General features: G+C 34.2%; 4 protein-coding genes and 1 long non-coding RNA gene across 13 annotated transcripts in view; 3 read left to right on the top strand and 2 right to left on the bottom strand.

The window, feature by feature from the left end:
• Nucleotides 1-7308, bottom strand: part of LOC117210306 (protein couch potato) — a 181303-nt gene extending 173995 nt beyond the window's left edge. For 3 of the 5 annotated variants that reach the window (XM_033453213.1, XM_033453216.1, XM_033453215.1), the window contains exon 1: nucleotides 5904-7307. In XM_033453213.1, the coding sequence (XP_033309104.1) occupies nucleotides 5904-5966 (63 nt within the window). In that variant the 5' untranslated portion in view covers nucleotides 5967-7307. Of the gene's footprint in view, nucleotides 1-5903 lie in introns of all 5 variants that reach the window. The other 2 variants (XM_033453214.1, XM_033453217.1) reach the window with 2 other exon arrangements.
• A 1261-nt stretch (nucleotides 7309-8569) lies between these two features.
• On the top strand, nucleotides 8570-9069 carry LOC117210245. The gene is made up of 2 exons (XR_004488073.1): nucleotides 8570-8607; nucleotides 8670-9069. It is a non-coding gene; the product is annotated as an uncharacterized LOC117210245 (long non-coding RNA).
• A 1247-nt stretch (nucleotides 9070-10316) lies between these two features.
• On the top strand, nucleotides 10317-14162 carry LOC117210240 (protein MCM10 homolog). The gene is made up of 2 exons (XM_033453052.1): nucleotides 10317-10484; nucleotides 10575-14162. The coding sequence occupies exon 2, from the start codon at nucleotides 10575-10577 to the stop codon at nucleotides 12705-12707; it is 2133 nt and encodes a 710-aa protein (XP_033308943.1). The 5' UTR covers nucleotides 10317-10484; the 3' UTR covers nucleotides 12708-14162.
• A 209-nt stretch (nucleotides 14163-14371) lies between these two features.
• Nucleotides 14372-22388, bottom strand: LOC117210241 (eukaryotic peptide chain release factor subunit 1). 5 transcript variants are annotated; one of them, XM_033453055.1, is made up of 12 exons: nucleotides 22178-22388; nucleotides 21821-22032; nucleotides 21293-21468; nucleotides 20952-21079; nucleotides 20714-20864; nucleotides 20446-20636; nucleotides 20231-20360; nucleotides 19906-20126; nucleotides 19669-19816; nucleotides 19139-19249; nucleotides 17007-17023; nucleotides 14372-16083 (listed from the first exon to the last, which is right to left on the bottom strand). In XM_033453055.1, the coding sequence occupies exons 2-10, from the start codon at nucleotides 21904-21906 to the stop codon at nucleotides 19170-19172; spliced, it is 1311 nt and encodes a 436-aa protein (XP_033308946.1). In that variant the 5' UTR covers nucleotides 21907-22032; nucleotides 22178-22388; the 3' UTR covers nucleotides 14372-16083; nucleotides 17007-17023; nucleotides 19139-19169. The 5 variants fall into 5 exon arrangements, 4 of the variants coding, with proteins under 4 accessions (XP_033308946.1, XP_033308947.1, XP_033308945.1 ...); XR_004488068.1 differs by having other exon boundaries at nucleotides 15982-16083; nucleotides 17002-17023; XM_033453056.1 differs by lacking the exon at nucleotides 17007-17023.
• A 709-nt stretch (nucleotides 22389-23097) lies between these two features.
• Nucleotides 23098-26826, top strand: LOC117210239 (protein SERAC1-like). The gene is made up of 15 exons (XM_033453051.1): nucleotides 23098-23260; nucleotides 23398-23525; nucleotides 23596-23796; nucleotides 23869-23996; nucleotides 24073-24183; nucleotides 24271-24406; nucleotides 24464-24607; nucleotides 24689-24940; nucleotides 25114-25306; nucleotides 25376-25540; nucleotides 25621-25745; nucleotides 25836-25988; nucleotides 26065-26211; nucleotides 26285-26351; nucleotides 26425-26826. The coding sequence occupies exons 1-15, from the start codon at nucleotides 23139-23141 to the stop codon at nucleotides 26537-26539; spliced, it is 2187 nt and encodes a 728-aa protein (XP_033308942.1). The 5' UTR covers nucleotides 23098-23138; the 3' UTR covers nucleotides 26540-26826.
• The last annotated feature ends 2 nt before the right edge of the window (nucleotides 26827-26828 follow it).

The raw sequence follows: 26828 nt of genomic DNA, 5'->3' as shown, positions 1-26828 counted from the left end.
GCAGACATTTTCCAAAGAGAGAAAGGGAGGAGAGAGAGAGAGAGAGAGAGGGAGAAACGTCTGGTATTAAAATAATTCTCGTACGACTCTCCAACTTCTTGCGGCAGGTTTCTCTTTTCCCCCGTGGCGGAAATCGGCTCCACGTGTTTCCCAGACGCGGCACCGATTTCCGGGCAACGTTAAAAATTCCAACGGGCCCATTCGAAGCTAATTGACCGCGAAGCAAAGTTCCACCGCGTGGATCTTATTTTCCAAATTGACTGCGCGTCCAACCGCGAGTTCGTTAAACGATACTGCGAATTTCTATATCTCAGTCTCGCTCTGATTTTATCGACCAACGAGGACTCTTAACGATTTCAGGAGATATCTAACGTGAAATTGAAACGTGAAATCACGCGTAACAATGGCGATTCTTCCGATATTTTCTGTAAACTCGAGATATCTTTTAACGCAAGAAATCGTACAGTTGGTCGAGAATGATGGAAAGAACGCGATAAGGTTAAACCGTCGGAATGATATCTAGAGGTCGTCGTTTCACACCTTCCAGTTATCATATGCGAATTCGATGCTCATCGATGCTCATCGATGCTCATCGATCGTCGTTTATCTCGCTTCCCGAAATCCAGCAGCCCGATCGAGTATACAACGCCGGATAAACGTGTTTGGGCTATCATTCCACTGCGTAATTCCAAGCGTCAAATACGTTCTTGCGATTAATTTAAAGACTGTGTATTACAGTTTTGGTTCGATCGTGTAAACGCCCGGCGAATAGTTAATAAAACTAATACGTTGTTTCGTTCTTGACAGACGAATAGACTGGGTTTGACTGGGACATGAAACGTTAAGGATTTAAGCTGCACGTTCCCTTTCTTCTTCGATACGGTCGGAGCTTCTATCGCGATATATTCCCGTCATTTTAACGATTAAACGATTTCATCGGCGTTCCTAGAGTAGATACTATTGACATCCTAACGGAGATGGGAAATAGGAGAAACAATTAATTACAAACGAACGACTCGTGCTACGCTACTTTTCCTCGATGATCACTGAAATTCGATGATCTACGGTATGGACGTTTCAAGAATAGTATCAACAAGAATAGGAGTCGTAACGTCATAAGCAAACAAGTCCAACACTTTTATCCCATTACGATCAAGCAAGCCTCGCCTAATTGAATTAAGACCATAAGTTCCCTATAATGACATACACAAGACTATGAGAAAAAAGCTAATAGCAAGTTGCAAAGTACATAAAATTTGATCCTTCTATATCTATGACGAAGAGAAACTCAACGAGGAGAGGTAAAACTATCAGAGAGGCGAGGTAAGGTGAGGTTCGTCTATTAAAAATTATACTTTACCTATCCCATGTATTCTATTGTACGTTTTCTATACGTTCCTTTGAACTTGGCACAAACGCGTAAAAGCCCGCAGTCTGTTCGTCGGCAACCAAAGAACCAGTCGCGCGCTAACGACAGTTTTGTCGCTTAGGAAAAGAGCATTTGACGACGCAGAACGACGTTTTCTAGCTACTTAACTCGCAGCAATCAAAAATTCAATTCCTTCTTCGTGTAACGACGCCTTGCGATAATAAAAGGCTCTCGTGATTCTTCTTGTAATTTACAGTATACGTAAATGCTAAAGCGACAGTTTTGTCGCTAACGCGCGTACAGCCTCATCCGCGACAACTTCGATCGTTCTTATTCCGATAAAGCACAATCTATCCGTCTTTTCCTCCTTAGAATTTCGTTCGTCTGCGCTCGACCAAATTAATTCGACAGCAAGCGTGGAATATTATTTCGGTCTCGTAGCAAACTGATGGGCGAAACAGTGGGGGGAAACGTGAGGCCATTTCGCGAATTTCGTCGGCGAAATAGTCGTGGGAAATGTAAAAGCGTTTCCTCGTTACATTCACGTATGGACCCATCACGCGACAAATACGTTTTTATCCGTGACGTGGCGAGAATTAAATTTTCCCCCCGTCGTACTTTCCTTGAATAGGCTAGCGGGGAATGTAGAAGGGACAAACAGCGAAGAGGAGCCAGCAACGATGCAGTGGCGAACAGTGGGAAAAATCGCGCAACTCTACCCTTTCGCTCTTCTGAAAAAACCTGTGCATGCTTTTTATCTCAAGATCACCGGCTAAATTTTAATTACGACCCGAGCTACACAGTGTATAACTTTTATTACGTGGCTTATTTCGCTGGTTGCGGTGAAGGGCGGAAACCAGAGTCGAAGAACTCGGATTTCACCGTGTTACGCAGCTGATATGCGAAACAAAGAGATTTTTCTGCCGGATTGTTCACGATTCGTGGATCGTCATCGACATTTTAACGATTTGTGATTCATTTGTATCGTCGTTTGCATCGAACCCCTAGCCATAACATCGTACGTACGATTTAGAATAATAAAATACTTTTGACTCTGATGGCCTTTGTCGTTTAATAGAAAAAATGTCAATGTTTCCGCGCGAGCAGAGGTAAAGGTAAATGTAGTTTGGCGTTTGCGCGAACCCATTGATCTTACGCTTTATTCATTAACCATTCGAATCTCAATTCTATCGATCTTTCCATCAGTTCGATTCTGTGAGAGCTTACTATTTACGTTAACTTCGAATTTCCAAAATTACATTTCGCATAGCTCTTTGCACGATCCGCGCAATTTTTACACATCGTATGTTCACTGTCCGGTCTTTCGCTAGTTAACAACGTTCACGCTTCGGAACGTAAATTGTAAACGATCCGTCAATAGCAATGTCGATCTCCGTCGATAACCTCCTAATCGAGCGTTGATGTTCCTGCTTGCGAGCAATGCGGAAGAGCACGCACGGAAAGGAATCGTAAAAGGAAACCGAGCAAAACGATGGCCAAGTTTCCTGCTCTCGTGTCGTCGTTCCCGTTCGATACATCCACTCTTCCTGATCCACGTGACAGACCGTCCGACAAAGCCGGTCGTGCGAGAAAATCGTGATTTTCTCCGCGCTAAAATCTCGATCCGTACGATCGAACGATCGCGACGAACGTGACCGAAACGAACGACACATACACATCGGCCGAACTATCCTTCGGTTCATCAAGGACAACGCGTTGGAACCACGAGTAACGATACACAGACTCGAATACGTTGCAAGTATGTAAAAGCGAAGCGATGCTTTCCAGTAGAATCAAACCTAATCCTGCTTCTTCCTCCTCGCTTCTTCTTCTTCACCGTTGTATCTCTTCCGACATTTTCTTCTTTTTTTCAACTATTTTATTCGTAAAAACCGTGAAACGCGCACAAGATACGGAAATTACATCGAATAGTAAAAGCAAATATTTGAAAACTGTGTATATTTTATCCCTGCCGAGGTCGTAAAATTCTGAGAGATACGACAATTCAAAATCTATGCTGCAGTACTTATTTTTGCGAAAAAAGAACTGTACAGATATGTATGAAAAGTCCTTCGTCGTACTAAAATTAATACGAAACGTGATATATACGTATATTTACAGTATATGGAAGAGTGAACAATTAGGAATTTAAAGATATTTAGAATCAAATTTTACACGTATCTGTCAGATCAACCGTGACCTTTGGAAGGTTAATAATATCTATTGATATATAATGTTCATTTCGGATGATATAGGAGCAAGGTTAAACGCGACAGATTCAAACCCCCTGTGAGTACTTTGAGAAACGAAGTAAGATCTGTCAAGTAGAATAATCGTCGAGTAGGTTCGAAATTATATGAACGTCTTAGCAAAAATTCTCCGTTCTCTCAAAAGTATTTTTTCCGACTATCATTGAAATCTGCTATCGTAATTCTACGCTGATAATAATCGATCACATGCAGCCTGTAAAGGCATAAACAGGACATACGTATTTCTGAATTTCCGGACTCGATCGGTACTCGGAGGAGTATTGATTAGTTCCGATATCAAAGTGCTTGTAAGTAGATTTTTGAAACTCGCAAGTACTCGTTTCGAGGTTCGCAAGCAGCTTGCGAAGGTCGAATACTTCGCGAAGTACGATGAATCAACTATTTATATGTTATGAGTAATATTCGAACGGTACGAGCCTTGAGTATTGATTCGGATTTATAAGTACGTAGGTACATGTTAAACTTGATCCCACCACTAACCATGAGGAAACAAACTGCCAGAAATAATTCCGCGAATGTTGCGCTTCGAAAATAAGTATCGCGATATTTCACACGGTTGTGCAACGCCCCTGCTGTATTAACAATTTACGATCCGATTCGCAGGCACGAGTTTCAAACGCTTCAGTTTTCCTTCGATTTTAATCGATCGTGTGTAAAGCGTTCGAACGCGTCGCGAGAAGTTCCCTCTGTTTTTCAGTGACGTTAGTAAGGGAAGTTCTATAGCGTGAATAATAAATCGTCTTTGATTCGCTTCTATTACGAGCAGCGACTCCATTTTGTCCCTAGAAGGTGAAGAAGTCGCGTAAAAGGGACGTTAGAACGATGTAATACGAGTTAAAATACGATAGAACGTAGTGGGTATTCCTTGAAAAGGATTACGTTGGCGTACGATGAAAAATTTACCGACGTATATATTAATTCTATCCCGATGTGTTATTCAAATTTCGCGCGTCATCGTGTTGATCAAATATCGATAGCGATCGATGCGTTGCACTGGAAGCTGCACGTTCGATCAAAAAGCAGCTACACAACTAGTAAGCGTCACATAAGTTGGTATACAAGACCGACAGTTTCGTGAAAGTTAATCGAGAATTGGCGAGACAGGTGCCTGCAGCTAATAACCGGCGACTCGAACGACCGTCCAATATATATCACGAGCAAGCACGATCCAGGATTCTATATAAGAGACTTCAGGTTTTCTATGACGAACAAAGCGTATATACTTGTTTTTCGTAGGACTGCGATAATAAAACAGTTGGCGCGGTCGCCTGCTACCTATGTAACGTCTGATAATGCGTGTGTCGTGTGACGAAGCGTAATCCAGCGGCATATGATGTGACAGAGAGCGTATAGCGAGCCCTCCGCGGGTCTCGCGTTGCGGAAAAATCAATAACAAGCGTGGTCTGGCGTGGCGCGTCACTCTCTCAGGTGCTCGGCTGCGAGGAAGGAAGCCGGCCTGCTAAGCCAGCCTATCCAGCCAACCGACCGATCGAGCGGACGATGGAAACGAGTCACCTGCGGCACACACTGTGTATTGTGGTGCACGATCGAATTCCCGCCTTCTCTCTGCCCATATACACGCTCGTAGCGTTAACGCTCTCTATACACATGCTTGCACAGGACTGAACCGCGTGTATGTATATACGTGTAAGTACTATGTGCACCGGCAGCCACGACACAGCACAGCACGCAAAGTTCGCGCGTGCAACGCGCCTGCGCGTTCTCGTGACGTGTAAGCCCTGGAAAGAGGAACGAGGAGGGAAGAATACGATGTACACGAGAAAAGGTAAGCAATGAAAAGAGCGAGCAAGGTAGAGTAATATATAGATGAAGAGGGAAGAAAACGAGGAAGGAAGAGAAACGAGCAATATGGCAGCGTAGGAGTGGGACGGAGGGTAACTGAGGTAAGTTGATGGGAAGGAAGGAAGGAAGGAAGTAGGTATGTCGGATGCCCTGTGCAAATGTGTGTACGCGCGCGGCCTCGCGCGGCGCGGCACGGCGCAACGAACGGCGAGAGAAAGGGAGAAGGGTGAAAACGAGGAAGCAATCGGCGGCTCTGGTGTACATACACGTATAATACATACATAGCGCATACATATATTTATATATGTACATATTTATATATATGTAGAGAGAGAGAGAGAGAGAGAGAGAGAGAGAGAGGAAGAGAGAGAAAGAGAGAGAGAGGGAGAGAGAGGATCGTGCGTAATGCACAGGCGCGTCGTTAACGATACAATGTACGGTGTAGTAGTTAGTGCACGTACCTCGTCTTCACCGGTGGCTACCGTGTTGACGGAGTCCATACTCTGTGAGAGCGGTGCGTCCATGATGCAAGCGAGTTTGCTGGATGGTCCGGGGTTTCCGGGGGCTGCGGTTCGAGCGGGTGGCGGCGATGAGTCCACCGTATCCCGTCTCGGGCGTTTTAAAGCGGGCGGCGTTATGGTTGTACCGGCGAAGACGACAGGCGCCTCCAGGACGTATCACTGGAAATAACCCTTTTCTCGCGAGAAACCCAGGCGTATCGCCTCCTTCCTCCTTCTCCACCTTTCCCTCCTTTCCTTTCCGTTGGCGAGCGCGCGCGCGCACGTATATCCACGTACGTACGATCTATGTCTCTTGTACTTTCTTCCGTTCTGTCCTTCTACCCTCTCTCTCTCTCTTTCTTTTCGCCTTCGTTTCGCTTCTTCCGCTTCCTGTTACGTTTCTTCTTGATCGCTTGCACCTCCGCCACCACCGCCACCACCTCCACCACCTCCAGCCCTACGACAGCGCGGTGCTGCTGCTGCTGCTGCTGCTGCTGCTGCTACCGTTACTCTCGTTGCACCTGTCACGAGCTGTGCAAGGGCGTCAGGAAAGACCGATGCAGTGGGAAAGTAAGAGAGAGAGAGGGCTACAGCGAGAACCAGACAGTCTGAGCTGTAGGTAGAATGTGTATGTAGCCTGCAGGTGTTCCCACGCGTCTATTTTAGAGCAATCGATACACCGTGCCCGTGGAGGAGGGCCGAACCCAGAGAACGTGCTCTATAGTGGTGGTTCGTCGACGACACTTGTTCATTTACCGGCCGCAGGTAGTAACCCATGCAGCAGCGACGTGCTATCCTGATTCCTCTCCTGCTATCTCTTCTTCGCGTATTTTATAACACGTATATAATCGTAGACGATATTGATTAATAATCGCGTATCAATCGATCACGCGACCACGGAGATGAACCAGCACGACGATGTTGAACAGCGACGATCCGGATCCGGATGTACTCGCACGACGACGTGTGCAGACGAGACAGGCAGGTAACGGCGATTCGCGGGAGACGTAGAGCGCGTTTATCGCGAGCGCGGCGCGTGCGTTCGTCGTGTTTTACGTGTGCTTGTATTTTATATGTATTTCTTCGCGTGTTTTTGTGTAGTTGATCGAGAAAAGATATGTATATGTATTAACGTTGACGATTGACCCTTTTGTATGTATACAATTGCGTGTCGATTGAACCAATTAGAGTAGAGACCGAGCGGCAAAGACGAGTAACTCGGCGAGGGACGAACGAAAAAACGTAGACCGCAATTTATAAATGAACAACACACCGGTCAGGCAAGTAAGAATAATAATAATATATTGTTACGTAAGCACTGCGACACGACTGGTACGCAGGTTGCCGATAGACTGACGGACTGCGAACGAGCGCGACGCTCGAGACGGGTGCGCGCGCGGGGTCGAATCGCTGTCGGCGCAGGGGTGGGGCGCGGTGGGGTGGCCCGCGGGCCACTGGGTCGGGGTAGGTGAGTGGGTGGCAAACAGGGGTGGGGGTCACGCACGAGGTACGACGAGGGGGTCAAGGGGCAAGGCACGCGCCTGGAGGGGACTCGCCCTCCCATGTTTTACCTTTTCCTCCGACGATGCTCTAGGTGACTCCGACCGAGGAAATTGCAAGCTCTGCCTCTATCAAACGGAGGCACGACCGAGTTCGTTAATAAAGGGTAAAAAACGAGTGATTCTCCAGCTTCGCTACGCGCCTCTTTCGATTCCAGGAAACATGCTACTTTGTAGAAATTATGTTGACAACAACGTTGCTATGGACAGTTGTGTATATTGCAGTTGTACGGCGGAGCGCGCGTTTTACCATGACGCGAACCAACGCGTTCAACGATATACGCTAAGGCTAATCGATCGTTTGTAAATTGATACTTACTACTGCTCGTAAATTTCCTTTCTTATACATGAATTTCATCGTGCACGCGCCACTTTTATTCTACATATGTATATTACCTTCCTGAATAATCTATTCGGTGATACGAATATAACGTAGTGTAAAACTCCATAACGGAGTGTAAAATATTTATTCTCGGAAGAATATTCATTTTAGCAGCTATTATGACGCCACTGTTTTAATTTTAAATATTAGAAAACTAATGTATATATTGTACTATATCTCGTTTTGCTATTCGATAAAGAAATTCCCAAAGGTATTCAACCGCACGAAACATTGTCACGCGACTACTTTCTGGAACTGAAATATATATTTCTTTTTCTTTTTTTTTTATTACTTATATTTATCCTTTTATAGCAGACATCTGTATTTTCCATAGGACGCAGATGGTACGGAGTCCTCGAAGGAACCGAAAGGACGAAAGAGAGAACCACTGCGTGTTACACCGTTCTACTCGAAAAACTTCGTAACCATACGCTTTCCCCATGACTAACAGGTGGAAGGCGTTTGAAACGTGCAGCTTTCCTCGAGATTAGCAGGTGGAGGATACTATTGGTGCCTCGTGCCGCGGATTATTTCGAACCAGATCTGGAGAAACCACCTTCCCTTGTAGAAAGCATATGGACGATTTAGCGATTTAGGTAGGGATCGTTTGACTTTTCAACATTGATATCGCAAAAAAATAACGATCAAATTAAGATAATATTAAACGAAATTTTCCAACAAAAGTGTTTATTTCTTTTTAAAATGAATTTTCATGGCGGAAAATGTAAGTGCAATGTTGTTTCTACGATTCTCTTTCAGACAAATCGCATTGAGGTTTAATTATAGATAAGCCAACCGACGCTGTTCGTTACAACGCGAAGATATAGCAGTGGACACTTCTTGCAAATTATATATTAAAGAGAAACGATTTTCCAACGGCACCAGAGAAAGAAATTCTTGCTTTGAGAAAAGTTATCGTCACAAATAAGAAAGTAATATAGCTGCAGGATCGATAGACAGTAGTAAAGTGTAGCGGAGAATATGTTTTATTGATGACTTATTGCTGGAATCGATCGTCGGTTCCACGGTAGCAAATAGAGTAACAGTATACATATGCTTCTTAGTCACTGAAAATTATAGCATTATCATTCGCTACTGTTTGTAGATATATATTAAGAATTTTTTTCGAAAATTATACTAATTTTTCCACTGTCGATCATCAAATATATTTGTTTCAATTTTATTACATTATCGATGACGTGATTCTTGTTATTCCTGTTATTTATGAAATAAACACCAAGTGTAATGGCAATTAGATACAACTACTCTTACAGATGGTGGCTTACGTAAAGAATATGAAATGACTTGCACGCTATGATTACTGCAGCGCAAACTTAAAACGAACGTCCATGCCGTGCTATTTATTTCGCTCGATAATCGTTCACGCATACGAAAGCACAATGTTTAAAATAAAATTTCGTGCTGTTTTTAGAAAAATTCTAAAAGTGTATTCTACTTCGTTGTTATCGTGATTCTGTTACTGAATGAGGTAAAGAAAGGTTTCACAAACGTATTGAGCGTTCTTTTACAAATTTATTAATTCGGATGAATTCTTTTAGTTTTTAACGGCTTCTTTACGATAACAGTATTATGATAAAAGATTATAACATTTTTCAAATTCGTAGGTAGACTGATTTCAAAAATAAAGGATGTCACGCATCATCTTGCAAAATCAGAGAAGGAATAAGAAATGCGTTTCAAATCCATGCACACGGATATTTCGGTGCTACTTTTCCTTCCACAAAACTCATTTCTGTATCCTTTAGACAGACTGCAATATCCAAAATAAATCTTTCATATGACCGATCGATTTTCATGCTACGGATTGATGAAAAGACAACTTTCACGCTACAAAAATCGTTAATAGATACATATAAATAAGCTTTAATGCTCTCTATTAACCTATATTGATTGCAAATATTTCTATCTTTTATTAAGTAATTATATTGCGTTTCAAATCAAATATTTTAACAATTTTGGTGTATTAATTCTGCCTGTTTTTCATCAATTATGTTGAACTTAAAAGATATAATTTGTTTCAAACAACATCAGAAATTATAAAGATTTATATATACGTACAATTGTATTTAGTAATTTGTATTTAGTATTTAGAGTTTTTAGAAGTACTATGTTTCTTAGAGTATGATGTCTTGCAGTATACTCGTATAATATAACAGTACCTCAAATTGCACACATTAATTTATCTATTTGTAATACCGAATACTTAATTTTATTGGTTAGTTCTATTTTGTCCAATTTTCGGGCCACTAATACGATTTATTTAGAAAGGCATAATACTTAATTGTTTCCAATATTAAGTAATTGGATTAAAAGAAACTTTATATCTACTCGTGATAATTTTACAAATACGAAACAGATTCGGGAAGCAATTTTTTGGTCGTACCGATGAAAACATAGCTTGTCATTAAGAAATGGCGGGAAAGATGGCAGGCTGTTTTGATAATCACTCGTGACTTGTTGCTTACCTGTATAATGAACGCGTTAAGCTGACTAATAAGGGGTCTTAAAGATATAATTTTTTTTAGCGATTAAGTTTTAACATCTTCTGTATTAAAAGTAAACAATTTCTGCGTGTAATTTGTAAGTAATAAAGGTTAATTAAATACTTTTAAAACTGCTAAAATATTAGTTATATTCGTATAGTTATTATAGTAAATAATTTTATTTTAGATGTTTAAAATGGATAATGATAGTGATTCTGATATTTTAAATGATCTCTTAGCTAACAATGATACAGAAGAAAATCAGGAATTATCTCAAAAAGAAACTCGAAAAGAAACTCTTCGAGAACTAGACTTTAATTTCTTAGACAGTACACCTAAAACAACTGATGAAAGTAAATCTACTAATTCCCAGGAAAAAAGTGAAGTTTATGATGATACCCTTGACTCTTCGGATGATGAAGACAGGCGTTACTTCGAGGAACAAAAATATTCCAATTATGGACGTGATATAAAAACTTTATTAAAAAAAGAAGCTATTAAAAAAGATGAGGATAGACCACTTCCACGTAAAAGCAGCAGAACATTTGATTTTAGTGCAACAAAAACCAATAAAAATTTAAATACAGTAACAAATAATGCTATTGTTACAGCAAAAGATGTTTACAGTGATCCATTTTTTGGATTAAGAATCGTTAATCCAATAATCTCTTCAGCAGAGCTGAAAGCACGTATGAGTGATAAAGTACCTGTTACCGTATCAAGAATAAAATATCATCTTAATCCAGAAAAAATGGAGAAAGACTGGGTAATTGCAGGAGTATTAATAAATAAATCTACACCAAAAACTTCTCAAAAAGGAAGTACATATGCTATATGGAAAATAAGCGATTTATCTGATAATATGAATACTGTGTGCCTTTTTATGTTTAGTAATGCATATAAAACACTATGGAAAACTACTATTGGGACTGTGATAGGTATTCTTAATCCAAATGTCTTGGAATCTAAAGACAATTCTGATTTAGCAACATTATCGGTTGATAATCCTCAGAGGGTCATGATACTTGGTAAATCTAAAGATATGGGGAAATGCAAGTCCAGGAAAAAGAATGGAGAACCATGTAGTTCTATTATAAATCTTAGTCGTTGTGAATTTTGTTTATATCACATCAAGCAAGAATACAAGAAATGCTCTCGCAGAGCAGAATTACAGGCATTTAGTAATACTCAGAAATTTTCAATAGATATGTTAAAACAAAAACCACAGCAAAAACAAAAATCATTTTTCAACAATATGCCTGAATTTAATGCTGTTGTTGCTGTAAAAAATAAAAAATTAGAAGAAAAAGATGCCAAACGATTGGCATTACTTTCAGGAAGCCAGAAGATTAATGATTCAACTATCAATAGTTTAGATAATGTAAAAAATCAAAATGTGAAAGCAGATATACCAGGACAACAAATAAAAAAAGACTTTGAACAGATGAATAAGTCGAGAGGTTGGAAAGCTGCTGTATTATCGCAAACATCTTCAGTCCACAAGACATCCTCTTCATCTACGTTAATAGAGTTAAATTCCTGCAAAAATAATAATATAGGAAACAAAAATTTGTCTTCTCTATCTTCAAATCCTCGCTTAGGTATTGGTTGTCTTGGAGGAACGATAGATTTGTCAGAGCCTATAACTAAAAAACAAATTAACATAGCTAAAAATAATGCTGTAAAATGGATTAAAGAAAATGGAAAAATTAAACCTAAAGATCCTAACAAAGTACGTTTGAGTAAAGAGGAGAAACTAAAAAAGGGAAAAAAACGTCCAAGAGAATCAGAAAATGATGAAAGGCAAGAAGCAAAGAAATCAAATGTACTATCAGATAAATTTAAAGAAATGATGCAAACTAAATCTGCTCATACTGATCTCATTGAAAAATCTTATGAACAAGAGCAAGACAAATATTTCAATAAGCTAGAGATGAAAGAAAGAATGGAAGAGAAAATGTTGACTACTTATAAGGTTCCTTGTAAAGCTGTTAGATGTTTAATTTGTAAATATACGTCTTTTTCTGCTTCTGAAATGTGCAAAGAGCAGAATCATCCATTGCGTGTTGCTGATGCGGTGAAAAGATTCTTCAAATGTGGAGATTGTGGAAATAGAACAGTGAGTTTAGACAGAATACCTTCGCATAGTTGTATAAAATGCAGCAGTTCAAATTGGACAAGGGCTGCAATGATGGATGAAAGAAGAACAAATGTTTCCGTCACCACATTATCCATTCGCGGAGATGAGGAAACTTTTATAGGATCAACGACTAAAGATGCCAATCTTAATCTCTTGGTACCAGATAAGGATGACAAGTAGTATCATTATAAATAAAAATTTATAAAATATTATATACAAGAGTGACATCTTTGCTATAAGTTTACATCTATTTAACTTTTATACTGTATCTTATAAGCATAGATAATTGTTTGTATTATTGTCCTTAACATCAATACTCTTTTACTATGTGAAATACACAAGTATAAAAAAACTCTGATGTGATGTAGCTATATGTATATATAAATATAATTTAATGTTTTTACAAGACTAATGTTACTTCAAAAGAAATTAAAGAAATAAATACATTTAACTAGATCCGTTCAAATATACATACTAAGCAAAGATATCTGGGTACATCCAGGTGTAAAATATAAGATGTATTTCATAGAGTACTTTCTCTTTTATTATATTCTTTCAATTTCTTTTCATCTTTCTATTCAAATTTCTATTCAATAGCACCTCGTTCCATAGGCGAATATGTATGTCTTACCAATAATATAAAGAATTTTTTCTGTTACTTCATGTAAGTAAAATTCACGTATATAAAAGGGAGAGCATTAACAAAAATGTAAGAAGACGTTATAATTGGAACCCGGAAATATCTCTCATTGTGATCGGATCCATCACAGAGCAAAAACGTTAAAATCTATTTTTCCATTCTATCTCCGCTATTATTTATCATACTTTTTACAATTCTAAAATATTTTTAAATAGTTATCTTGGATGTGCCCTGTGAAAACAAATATTATTGTGACATTTTCGGGTTCTAATAGCAACTTGTTTGCATGAGAAACATAGACTGTATTTTTCACTTCTTATTCACTTTTTCATATTCTATTCTATTCAGATTCTTATTAAATTTTGATATTAACGATACGTTAATTTTCTTTGCGTATAAATTTTGTGTAATGCGTATGTGAAAAAAGGGAGATTGGAAATAATGTTTAATTAACAAATAAATTGAAAATATTTTCGAAGAGAAGCGAAAGCGATTAAAATATTTCATTGTTAGTTTTACAAAATTTATATTCTTCTCGATTCCGTATTATTAACAGTAAAATAATAATACAATTTTAATTGTTAATAACTACCACATATACCAAAACATACAAAACATAGATATATGAGCTAACTACTTGATAGAGTTAAAGATAATTATAAGTTAACACTATGAATTTTTATCGAGGTAACTTCTATCATCATAATCAGAATGTTTTGTCACATAGACTACATTTAAGTATCATAAACTATCATTTCATTATTATGAGCCATTATTTCAATATCCCTCTTTATCACTTCACAAAACATCTTTTATAGAACATGTATCATGGTACGGCCAACATTTTATCACGTAAACTCGATATTCATATTTTTACCGTATCCTCGTATTCATTTCAGTAAAAACGAATTAAAATTTGTAGGGTATAGCATGAATGTACTTTACGCGTACAATACATGTAAAATATGAGGTATTAAATACACATTTTGAAAAATTTCATTAAGCAAAAACTTATAACGATTACATCTTTGTATTGCCTTGTTAGATAAAAAATAACATTTGAAAGAACAAAAATATTTTGTTAGAGCAATACAGGAGAATAAGATTGCCAAAAATTATAAATCTGTTAGCAGATTATACAACTATGCTTATGGAAGAGATCATAGGCAAGCCATAATCTAAGTACGTCATTGATTTGTTTAAATGAGATGTACGAACGACGTCTATTAATTCCTTTCTTTCATGCGTTCTTCTGCAAATTCACATTCCCTTACCTTATAAAAAAATTAAAAACAAAAAAAAACCGAAAATTATTCAAGATTACACGGCTTTTTCCTAATCTCTTTCAGACGTTTACCGAGTTCTTAGAACTAGAACTTGTATACTTAAAATAATCTTCTGTTAAGCAGAAGAAATAATCGCACCGATGTAGTAATAAATAATTATCTAGATTCCTATCGAAAGAATGTTTACATATAAAAATTTAAAGAAACATTAAGCTGACATTCAACATTTCGCTGCCTTGAAGACAATACACAGATACAATACTTTTAAACCACCATGTTTTGGAATTCGTTGTGCACATACCATAAGCCAGGTCATTTTTTGTTGAACGTTCTATTTTGATGAAGTTTTCATAAAGCTTTATCCTTGCATCACATATGGCATAATAGTATAAATAATCTAGTTATACTATTAATTAACAATACATTATTTTCACCATAAGATTCACGGTATTTGCAAATCTTCCTTTATTATACAGAGACTTTTCATAAAAGATACTTCACCAAAATTGCACGTTTCATTCTTCTCACATTTATACATACATATTATTGTTTATTACAAAGGCATCATATGGATAAGCAATTTAAATTAACAATGTTAAAATAAATTTTGTAAGATTCTCAATAATTGCTACTTAAATATTGCAGAAGATATTTCTTTACTAACGGAGTGCACCGTTGTAACAATCGAAAAGATATATCTCGATACACTTGCGGAGCATTTGTTATATACAATTGTGAGTGTACAAAATATAAGAGTCGAGAGCCAGCAAAGTTAATGTAGATACGAAAAATTATCTCTTATATGTTTATATGTGTATCACTCGATGAGACGGAAAGATTTTATTTTCCTGGGATATTACGCGATCTTAACTTATGTCTAAGGCAACAGTGCCATTAAAAATTTAAGTCTATGTACAGAACTCTTCATTATTCATATGAATTTAGTAATCGGTATAGAATACACGATACGCAACTTTATGTTTATGATAATCAGTTTATTACAGCTTATCCATGGTTGTATCTGAACAAAAATAACTCTACATTCGTCCTCATGTTATCTGAATATCTTTCCTCCTTTCCATTTTTCAATCGTAAAATTCATGACAAGATGGCAAAACATTAATTTGGTACAAAATTATCATATCTCCAACCGTGTACTGTACAAACATATTCAGCACTGTAACGCGTGTAATTATTTAAATAAATCCATGTGAATAATTAAAGAATGTAACTGTAATATAAGGTAATGTTCTGTGAGATAGGCAGGTATCAAGCTGGCTTAATTAAGTGTCACAGTCTTCGAGTTGCCTTTGTTTCTTCATGGACATGGATTATCGGCGCGCCACGTGTTGTGCTTTTCACCTTTGTGTATTGATTGTGAATTGCTCGAATGAATTCTAATGAATAATTTTATGATGTGTGTTGCATCATATAATAAATTTTATAAACATGTCCTCTTATGTGCCTCTCTTAAAATACGATGCAAGGGAGAACATATACTTATGTTTTCCTATGAAGCTAAAAGAACTGTCTGTCGAGTCACGGATTTAATAGTCATCCAGATCAAAGGTATCAACCTCAACATCTTCAAGTTGCATACTCTGAAAGTCCACTTTGTACCGCAATATACCTGTAAAACACATATTAACAAAATGCTATTTTAGTACACCAAAAATTTATCCAAAATGTTTTGCTATGGAAAATTTATAGAAATAAATGAAAAGTATTTTAATAATACAATACGAATGATGTTCTATAAAAAAAAGAAGTTACATGATCAAATTAATAAAATAGAATTTGCAATCAATAATCTGTAGAAATATTATGATGAATTAGTTTAATATAATAATTATTAATCATGCATAATGTATTGTTCACAGTGCCTTCCAATTTTTTAATAAAGTGTTAGAAAGTAATACTTTACAAAAACACTGTTATTTTTATAACTATTCAATACAATTTGAAAAAATGAAAGATTGCTATCACTATATAAACATGATATATGGAAATATATATTAATAATATGACTGTAAAGTAAGTGAATGTTATACATATAATGAATATCATATTTTCAAAATTATAATCTAAAACATAAGTTCTAATTCATAATTTTATCAAAAATGAATAGCAAGCAATTAATTCTAAAATGGATATAAAAATAATTGCTATGATAGCAAAATTATTAGGTAATAAAGAATACATTCTAATAAAATATTATGTAAATGAACAGTTATTCGTGTTATTATATATTAAATGTATTACATCCTTTTATGTTAAATAATATTTCTATAAGTTAGCAACTTCACTAATAACAAAAGATAAAATAGAATAGATTTAATAATGTAATATTAATAACTAAATCTTGATAGTATTGCTAATAATAATAAAGGAGAAAAATACCATTGTAATAAATAGAATGACTTCTTATACGATGTATAACATTCTATAGCAAAATACACTTAATGTTAAGAAGTACGATGATAAGGGTTAATAAAGTACAGTCAATTTCACAACTTTTTCTTTCACTAAAATGGTAAAAAGCAATTACTATACCTTTCCCAATATGCAAGCTAATGGAAACAAACCATCAATTAGTACTTATGCTTGATCAAATACTTCGACTATTTCACAAAGCCTAGCCATTTATTACATAAATAATTATTTATTATGTTTTATGTTCACCACCAAAGACTATATATACTTGATATTATTTATCATTAATAACAGCATTTAAGTATTTTTTAAAAATATAAAACCATAATTTATCTTTGGTAGTGAAATGAACATTTGCCTATTGCATAACATGCAGCAAGCAGTATTTGTGATTATTTCCTTATACAAGCAGTAACACAAGGTATGTTTGTATATTAATATAAACATTAGATAATCTTAAAAAAATATTTTATAATAATATTGTCACTAAAATATGCGTTTAGTCTCATTTCAACTAAGATTCTAACTTAAAACTTTTTAATTTAAATATAATTGTAACAAAATTGTTGAACTAATTGTATGTTATGATACTTTTAATATAATGGATATTTAAGTGGTTAATATCTATTTATATTAAATATACAATAAATCTTTGAATATGTGTTAAATAACTTTTTAAAAACACCGAATAAAATTATAATAAATATGTGTAGAGAAAGTATATAAACTTTAATAAGAAAAAAAGAACAATGATTCCAAACACAATATCTAAAATATTATTAGGCCTATAAAAATATAAAAGGGCTAAAAAGCTTTACATGCACATAAAGAGAATTTCCTATATACATCTATTGCAGAATAAAATAAGAAATAGTGGTTTCGATATTATTTTGAAAATCACATATATATATGTGTGTGTATATATATGTATATATATACACACACACGCGCGCGCGCGCATATATATACACATTTTTTTGATAAATTATTGTCACAACATTTAAAAATACATATAATAGTGCTATCTCAGTAGTTAAATATTTTTATAAAATTATTCTTCTTATAAGTATTTGTGTTATTCATTAACATATTGCGAACACACAGTATATCCACAACAGTTTAGAAACAATGAAAAATATCTTTGTGTGTGTAATAGATGAAGTATTGTCATGACAACGTTCCAAAAATATCTATTGTATCCAAAAATGAATGAAACTGTATTATATGTGAATCGTCTGTGTTGTAAATGACTCTGTACATATAAGTATGCAACGAAAATTTAAAGTAAAATGTATCATGAAATAATGAAAATAATTGTGTTTGTGGAAATAAGCAATATTATATATCCATTAAATTGAGTATGTGTATTGTACCTACAGTTTAATTTTAATTACTAACATTATAATGTACAGTCACTAAAAAAAAAAGACAGTATCTAATAATGCTCAAGGCAGAAAAGTTACACACTGGAATACTTCAACTCACCCTCTTCAATTACAATTATCCACATTTCATATATATACAAGATTTTCTCTTAATTTTTGTACCACCAAGAAAAAAAGGAGACAGCAAAGTTTTCAGGCTTTTTATTCGTAAAAGTAAATATTATACCTCGAAATTCACAACTAAAAATATCTATATTCACATTCAAACTCATCAGAAGAGACATACATATACTACAGATTTGCACAGAAGTATTGAACTATACTATTCAGTGAAAAATCCAACAGAAGAAACTTCAAATTTTTTTGGACAAATTTATCGTCAATTACTTACTAAATGGATATATTTTAATTATTAATAACAATATAAATTCATGACATATAAGGAAAAAACTCCATCGCTGCTCAAAACTATAATGTCACATTAATAACACATTTTATCAATAGTAATAGAAATTGATCTCTTCATGATGAGTGCAGGATTTATATTATAAAGTGATTTATTATATATCTATACAGACTACATTTAAAATGCAAACAAATATAACGATAGAATTCGATGTACATTAATTAAACAATTAGATTATTGATGAATGCTATTATATACGAAGCTTTAATGTTATACTAATTGTCATTAACTAATATAATAATTATGTCCTATAATTATATTATTTATTTCTTTTTTTTTTTTTAAGCATAAGTTAATACAAGATTCATAAATAGTTTGATAAATTTGTCCAGTTCTGAAAGTAATATGTTCTATAATACACGAAATGTAAACGAATGCACTCAAGACAGAGAAAGAGCTACCTGGTCAACTTTGAGTATTTCACAGATGAAATTAGTAATCATCGAGGTCAACATCATCAAGAGGCTCATCAGCCTGCAGTGACTGGAAATCAACTTTGTAGCGGAGGATTCCTATGCATCAAGATATACTCCATAATTAAAACTCATATTTTTAACTTTTTTTTAATACCATTTACTTTTCATACATATGAATTTATATCTTGACAAAGACCATGTTTTAAAATTTTATACCACTTTTGTTTGTTTGTAATAAAGATACGCAATGAACGTTTCATTAACAGAGGAACAACAATGAGGAAATTCTCAAGACTCAATCACATTTTAGGAATGTATTGAAAGGTTTGTTATATATACACAAACATTAAACTTATATCCTTTGCTCTTACTGATTAGCTAATCAAAGTGGAATCAGCCGCTTTTCTGTTAGTATACTTTGAGTGGATGAATACAAATTATTACTTCATAAGTATATTACTTTCAGTCGAGTCAAAGTTAATAGCCACAAAAACAAATGAAAGAAGGAAACTTACCTCCAATGCCGCCAAAGCCTCTTACAAATTGAGAGCCTTCTTGAGATTTATCTGTAATAATTTCCAAAGTGGCACCGAAACTCTTGTAGTTGTTTGCTAACCACTCAAGTAAAGGCTGACATTCTACAAGTTCCAATTCTACTCCGCTCTAAACACAACAAAAAAGTATTCTATATTAATTAGTTGCGTTTATTTAATTAATATTATTAATCAAATGGTTAAAATTGTTTAATTTACCTCTTTGTCAGTAAAATGAGTTTTATCTTTTTCCTGTTCTGGTGTTAGGTGTAAAACCTTCTCTTCTGCATTTGTATGGTTCTTTAAAACGTACCGCTGAATATCTAAATTCTCCCAACAAATGAGAGTCTCTACACTGCCTAACTCTAATGCTCTTAATGTATCTTCTACGCCGAAACAATATTTCCCTGTATCTTGTGAGATTTCGTCGAAATAACGGCCTAGATAAAGTAATATAAGATAGTCCTCAGTTTTAAAATGAATTAATAATTTTGTCTTCTACGCGTTTATATTTAAAAAGTATCTTTAGAGTATGTATACTAACCAATTAATTTTTTTTCCTGAATAAACTTTACATTTTGCAAAGATTCAGCAGCCAACTCAATAGCTTGATTAAAACCATTCTCTCCACCATATGAAACATCTACTAACTTTATAACCTTTGCCTGCAATCTCTAAAATAATAAAAATATGCAAACATACTTTTACAAGTTTGATTATATATACGTATATTTATAATATCAATTTACATGAACTTACTGGATCAAACATGTCCGATTGACTAAGTTCTGTTTTAAAGTCTGCACTACCTGCTAATATTAAACCAGCAATATTAGGTTTATCATTAGTAATATATAATTGGGTAGCTACTTCTGCAACTTTTCGAACGTAATTATGCCGCTTTTCCATACGCAACCGAGCAAAACGAAGCGCAGACTGTCCACCTCTACCTGGAATTAGATTTTCAATAAATAAAGTATACTGTTTTTTTTTTGTTCATTAAATATCGTACTAATTATTTACATACCATGCTTTTTTGGAAGATCTACTGTAAATTTATGTAAAACCTCACGGGTATTTCCTTGCAGCGTGCCAAACAATGCTCCATTACCATCCATGACGATAAAACCAAATTTATTATCATCAGCAAGCAATGCTGTAAGTGCTTCAGTGTGAAACTAAAATACCCCAAGATATGTTGAAATTTATTTTCTTTGACTGAATTAACAGATATTTTCTTACTAAATTACAAAAATGTAAACTACCTTGTTATCACAAAGATAAAGTGAAGTATTAATAGGTTTAAAGGGTTCAAAATCAATGTTAACTTTCTTTTCTTTTCCTTCTTCTGTTACAATGGTACCACAATATATTACCAGGCCATTTGGAGGCACTAAAAAAAATAATAATGTGTAATTTATATTATTGAAGTATATAACATGCATGAATATATGCACTTGGTATCACACTATACTTTATATAATATTCATAATAAGAACTCATTCAGGAATAGTTGTCCTTAAATGTAACAGGATAAATTAATAAACACATTTATATGATATAAATAACAAAATTACAAAAAATTCCAATAATCTATTCAAATTACCTTTCGTATATAATTTTAGCCTATGTTGTACGGATGTGATAGCACCCAAAACAGATAGTCTATTTACACGAGATTTAATATTTGATGCTGTCCCAAACTCATCTGCTAACATTTTGCTTACTCTCGATATCTGATCTTTTGGAGGGATAATTAACGAAATCATACTAGTCCCATTCCTGCAAAAGAAGATATTCCATGCATGACAAGTATATATCATAAACAATGCTATATTATAAAACAATCTGTTTCTATGTGAGGTTGTATTAGCGTTATATTAATAAAACTTTTTTTTTTTTAATGTAATAAAAAATTCCGTGATAAAACATCGAATAACTACGATATATATTTCTCGAAATTTCGAGTACCTCGAAAATTTTTCCTGTAAAATCACGTGAAACTCATTTTCCCAGTAAGAACGAAAAGACCGTTACTTCTTACTTACCACATGCTCTTTAAAGCATATGTGCAAATAGAAAATCGAACAGCTGATAAGAAAAGGCGCGGCAATATTAATTTCGACCTACTTACCCCCTGGCCATTTCGAGACTTTTTATAAGTTTCTTGATTTTCCAGATTTCGACATTGCGGTCGGCGGAAGTTTCTTCGTTGGACATCGCTGAGCGTTGTGTCGCGTGGTCGCGGCTTACAGGTTCGAACTAAATTAATCGTTTATTACCAACGGGACGAAGCCTGGAAAGGTGGTCCACGTCGACGTGAAAGCCGGATCTAGTAATTTTTCTCTGAAATGAATGATCAATCCGTTTATCGATGAATCTGCTTCGATCCAGTTTATACCGGATTATGTCAGAAAGAACGTGTTCGACAAAGAATTACTGTTCTATCGGTGAAAACGACAAACCATCGTTTACCACACTTTTCACTCACTCTGAGATCGGTATGTTGATGTTTTGCCACAAGTGTTAACGTTTTAAAAGCGATACTTGTGACAGAGCGGGTACCACGCGAAAGTGAACCTCGGAATGCACACGTCGGCCATGCGATGGCACAGCGAAACGTCAGTACTTCGGTGGACGTACTGTACGGTACAAAATGGGAAGCAAAAAGACTGAAGAGTTGGTGCGCGAGCAGCGCCTCGAGGCCGTTTGTCGTATTCAGGCGCAGCCGCATTTGCATCCCTTCTCTGCCGATACATACTATATCGTTTAATGCTTCGTCCGCAGTGACAAATTTACTCTTAGTCTCATCATTCTTTTCCATTTATTTTGCAATTTTCACGATAAAATGTATAATAACTGATTTAACAGTTATTAATTTATATACTTCGATACGAATCATAGGAAATGGTGCATAGAAAAGATTCCAACACGAAATTGTAAATACATTATGTAAACAGAAGTTTATCTTAGGAAAAGCATTTTGATTAATTTAAGTCTTCGATGTGCATGAAATATTGAAAATTTCGTTTATTTTACATTTTAATATTGACGTCAACATGTATGGATAAATTTCGCCCATTATTATCTATGAACATTATGATTTGAAAATATTCATACTGTTTACTAACATTTTCGGTTATAGATGATTTTAGTTGCTATTCTATTCGCCATGAACAATAAATAGCTAATTTATCAAATCTTACTTACCCTTGTAAATAATATTTGTAAATAATAATAATTTTATTGTAGGAATAATATCTGTTGCAATGTTTAGAAGAAAATAATACTTAATGAATATTCATATCAATAATTATTGGAAAATAAAAGTACGGCCGTAAAATAATTAAACATTGCCGATCTTGACTATCTTTGGTATATATATATATATATATATACCTATATTTGGTATATATATATACATATATTTTTAAATACCCTTTGAAACATCAATGTTATACAAATATACTCACGTTCTTGATAGGATAAAATATTTCTTTACAATGAGATTACGAACTTACCATAAATATATAGAGTATGTAAAATCAACTGGAATCTGCATTGTTGTGGTTGGGTTAGTTTTATTTATTGGATTTTTTTCAGAAATCATTAATGTAATGATATATCAATATTATATATTAATGTATCATTAATTTAATGATATATTAATATTATATATTAATATTTGAGTGATTTATATTTTTTATGTAGGGGTTGTTGGTTTTTGTACCAATTAAGGCAAATATCACACATCTTACAATCCTCTGTACCTACCAATGTTCTGAGCAAGGACCAACCACATACTCGATATATTTATATTGATGACCCTCGATTCAAAGGTATTTATCATTAGCTTGTAATGATTTATTAAGCTCCAAATATTTATTAGCTCTGTTCTTATGATTTCAGATGTTCTCATGTTAAGGAAAGTTGAAAATTTACAATCGTCAGTACCAGCAGAATCATTTTCATTTGCTCATATCATAATGAAATGGTGGAAGTCATTAACTCGTAATGTGGCATATAGACTATTACATATTGCACAAAGTGGCAATGACAGAGAACGTTTAAAAGCTCTCAATACTCTTAATTCTTTAAAGCATTTGAAAGGTATTCTTTTTAGCTATTATTAATCTTCATACAAACAGTCTTTAATTAAATGCTTTTAATTAAAAATTATAGACTGGCACTATCGGCATATTGCACAAATGTTGGATGCTAAAACTGCAGTGTCTCTTGCAAGAATGCCAAATGTTGATTCAAGATTTTTTTTACAGACACCATATCATCATGTACAATATAATTTACAGGCATGTATAACAATATATTTATTGTAATTACGTTTATTTAACAGATATATTTGATGAGAGATTGTATTTTTTTCAGGATATAATAGAAAAAGTATACCACTTGCTCCTTTACTTAAATACATTATGTGAAAATACACATCCCTGTCTTCTTCAATTTCTCAATAAAAACTTTAAGGATATACATTCTGTAAGTATATACTCATTGAAATTTTTAAATTTCTATTATATAAATTATTTTGTGCGCATTTTAATTATTTGCAAAGTATGAAAACAGGACAGTCTGATACTTGATCACGATTTAACAAACTTGGGGCTGGCTATAGCACCAGCCATAGTATGGGATCAAGAATTATTACAGAATTGTGTTCAAGCGCTATGCCATCATTCTTGCCTTGAGCCATATAGTAAAGGTAAAGTAAAAATCTAACAGTTTAAAACATTTTTATCTAATCTTTCCTACTTTTCAGATATTATTGATGCTGGTGGTCTTCCATTATTAATGATAATAAAGAAAATTTTCAATGACGATATTAACATATGTATATTACTTGCGAAAATAATTTCCAATATTTCACTTCATTCAATGTATTTGCAAGATATTTTTCAGTCAGGTATATATTAAGTAGATTCCAATTTTGTCTCCTTATTTTGTTCCTTAAAATATTGTATATTATTCATGGTTTCGGTTAAAGGTTGGATTGGTACATTGGTGGAATGGGCTCAAAATAGTGATATAAGATTGGCAGCAGCAGCTAGTCGTGCATTGGCAAATTTAGATATGGATGAGAATAATAAATATCCAAGACGTATTTATCTTCTTCATCCTTTGCACAAAACTGTAGCAAACACGAAGTTAGATGTCATTTTCTTACATGGACTACTTGGTGGAGTATTTATAACGTGGAGGCAAAGAGATCCAGATACATCTGAAGTTGGAGTTGTAGGTTTGTTTGTATTATAAATAATACAAAATAACTCGTACAAAATAACCTATCGTTGCTAACTAATAATTTTACAACAGCACGATCAGATAGAAAGATATACCCTTATATTGTTCCTAAACAGACCTCGTATCTCTACTAAATATAATTATTCACATTAATTATATAAATTGTAGATCCCTGCATTATACAAGATGGAATCAATTTTTCAAATTTGGTAGATGATCAGTCACAAGATTTTTTGAGAGATTTAACTTCTGATTTGAGGAAACGTGAATGGGATAAAGTGGGGCATGATTTTGAAGTAATTCTAGACGATTGCCCGCAAAGTACGAATTCTAGAGGAAATGGACCATTTTTCTGCCAAGGGTATAATATTATTTTAAGTTATGTGTTTTGCTGAGAAATGATTCCATATTTAGGAATTTCCAATTTTAGAAATGATACGTGTATGAAGAAAATTTATCACGATAGACGACATAAGACGCAGTGTTGGCCTAAAGATTGGTTACCACAGGATATTCCATTTGTTCGAGTTATTGGAGTAAATTATGACACTAATTTGTCACTATGGACATCTTCGTGTCCAATAGATGACAAAAAGTAAATAACATTATTAATGTTGCTATTTCATCCAATTATTCAAAATTTGTAATTTATTTGTATTGTTTGTTCATTTGAAGCACTATGGGCAAAAGAAGTAAAGAATATATAAAAAAATTATTAATTGCCGGTGTTGGAAAACGACCAACAGTTTGGGTTTGTCATTCAATGGGTGGTTTATTAGTGAAAAAAATGCTTGTGGATGGTTAGGATCGTTTTCATATTTCAGTATAAAATATTAATATCGTTTTCATATAAATTTATATATTTATATATGCAACTATTCTTTTTATAGAATGGAGGAATGGTGATGAAAATAATATATGTAAAAATACACGTGGTATAGTATTTTATAGTACTCCACATCGTGGTTCCCGCGTGGCAGCATTAAAGCAAGCAACACAAATGGTACTATGGCCATCGATCGAAGTACAGGAACTTCGTGAAGGTATATTAAAATTGTATTATGATGTTAGTTTAAAAATATTTTAGATATATTTATAAACAATGTGATTTATGTTCAGAGTCGCCGCAATTATTAAAATTACATAACGAATTCCTCGATATGTTGAAAGATTATCCCATAGAGATTATTAGTTTTAGTGAAACTAAATCTACCCATGTAACACCATTAAATGTTCCATTTCAATTTGTTACTTCTAATTCAGCAGGTACGTATACAATGAAAATTATTCTATATAATATTATTGAACTTTTAACAAAAATTCTAATGCTTATACGTAGATCCTGGAGTAGGTGAATTCTATGAAATTGCTCAAGATCATTTATCTATATGTAAACCAGCTAGCAGGTAGTAATTCAGATTTTTTATTTCGTATCTGTTAAAAGTAGGAAATTTTAATTATATATTATTTATTTTATAGACATTCCTTCTTATATCAAAAACTTTTGAGCGTTTTGAAATGTCACATAACTCATGAGAAAACAACTGTTTCTCCAATTGCGGAATTGTTGGCATTGCCAAATAAATTACTGTAAATCTGTATATATTTCTATGTTTATATAAGTTTATGAACAAATGGTACAGATATATCTTATTACTATCAAAAACTTTATTTTTGTATATACGAATCAATATTAATTACGCTAGAAGAAAAGGAAACAAATAAGGATAACAAATTCGTCTTTCTCTTTTTTAATCATAAAAAATATCAAGTATTTTTTCTCAAATACTTATTTAACATCACTGATTATTTATTTCTTTGACTAGAATGAACAATAAAATTTTTTGTAATAAAAATCAATAAACTAATGATAAAAAATTATT

Source organism: Bombus bifarius, unplaced genomic scaffold (assembly GCF_011952205.1).
Source record: "Bombus bifarius isolate JDL3187 unplaced genomic scaffold, Bbif_JDL3187 scf7180000008199, whole genome shotgun sequence".
Taxonomy (NCBI): Eukaryota; Metazoa; Arthropoda; class Insecta; order Hymenoptera; family Apidae; genus Bombus; species Bombus bifarius.
The sequence above is the reverse complement of the archived record's forward strand: the minus strand, read 5'-3'. Positions and strand labels throughout refer to the sequence as shown.

Coding starts and splice junctions, on each gene's coding strand:
- LOC117210240 (XM_033453052.1), top strand. CDS start 10,575: ATGTTTAAAATGGATAATGATAGTGATTCTGATATTTTAAATGATCTC.
- LOC117210241 (XM_033453054.1), bottom strand. CDS start 21,906: ATGTCCAACGAAGAAACTTCCGCCGACCGCAATGTCGAAATCTGGAAA. Junction 21,080..21,292: donor GCTAAAATTATATACGAAAG/GTAATTTGAATA, acceptor TATTTTTTTTAG/TGCCTCCAAATGGCCTGGTA. Junction 20,361..20,445: donor AATCGGACATGTTTGATCCA/GTAAGTTCATGT, acceptor TTATTATTTTAG/AGATTGCAGGCAAAGGTTAT.
- LOC117210239 (XM_033453051.1), top strand. CDS start 23,139: ATGTTATACAAATATACTCACGTTCTTGATAGGATAAAATATTTCTTT. Junction 24,184..24,270: donor ACTTTAAGGATATACATTCT/GTAAGTATATAC, acceptor GTATGAAAACAG/GACAGTCTGATACTTGATCA. Junction 25,541..25,620: donor TGTCCAATAGATGACAAAAA/GTAAATAACATT, acceptor GTTCATTTGAAG/CACTATGGGCAAAAGAAGTA.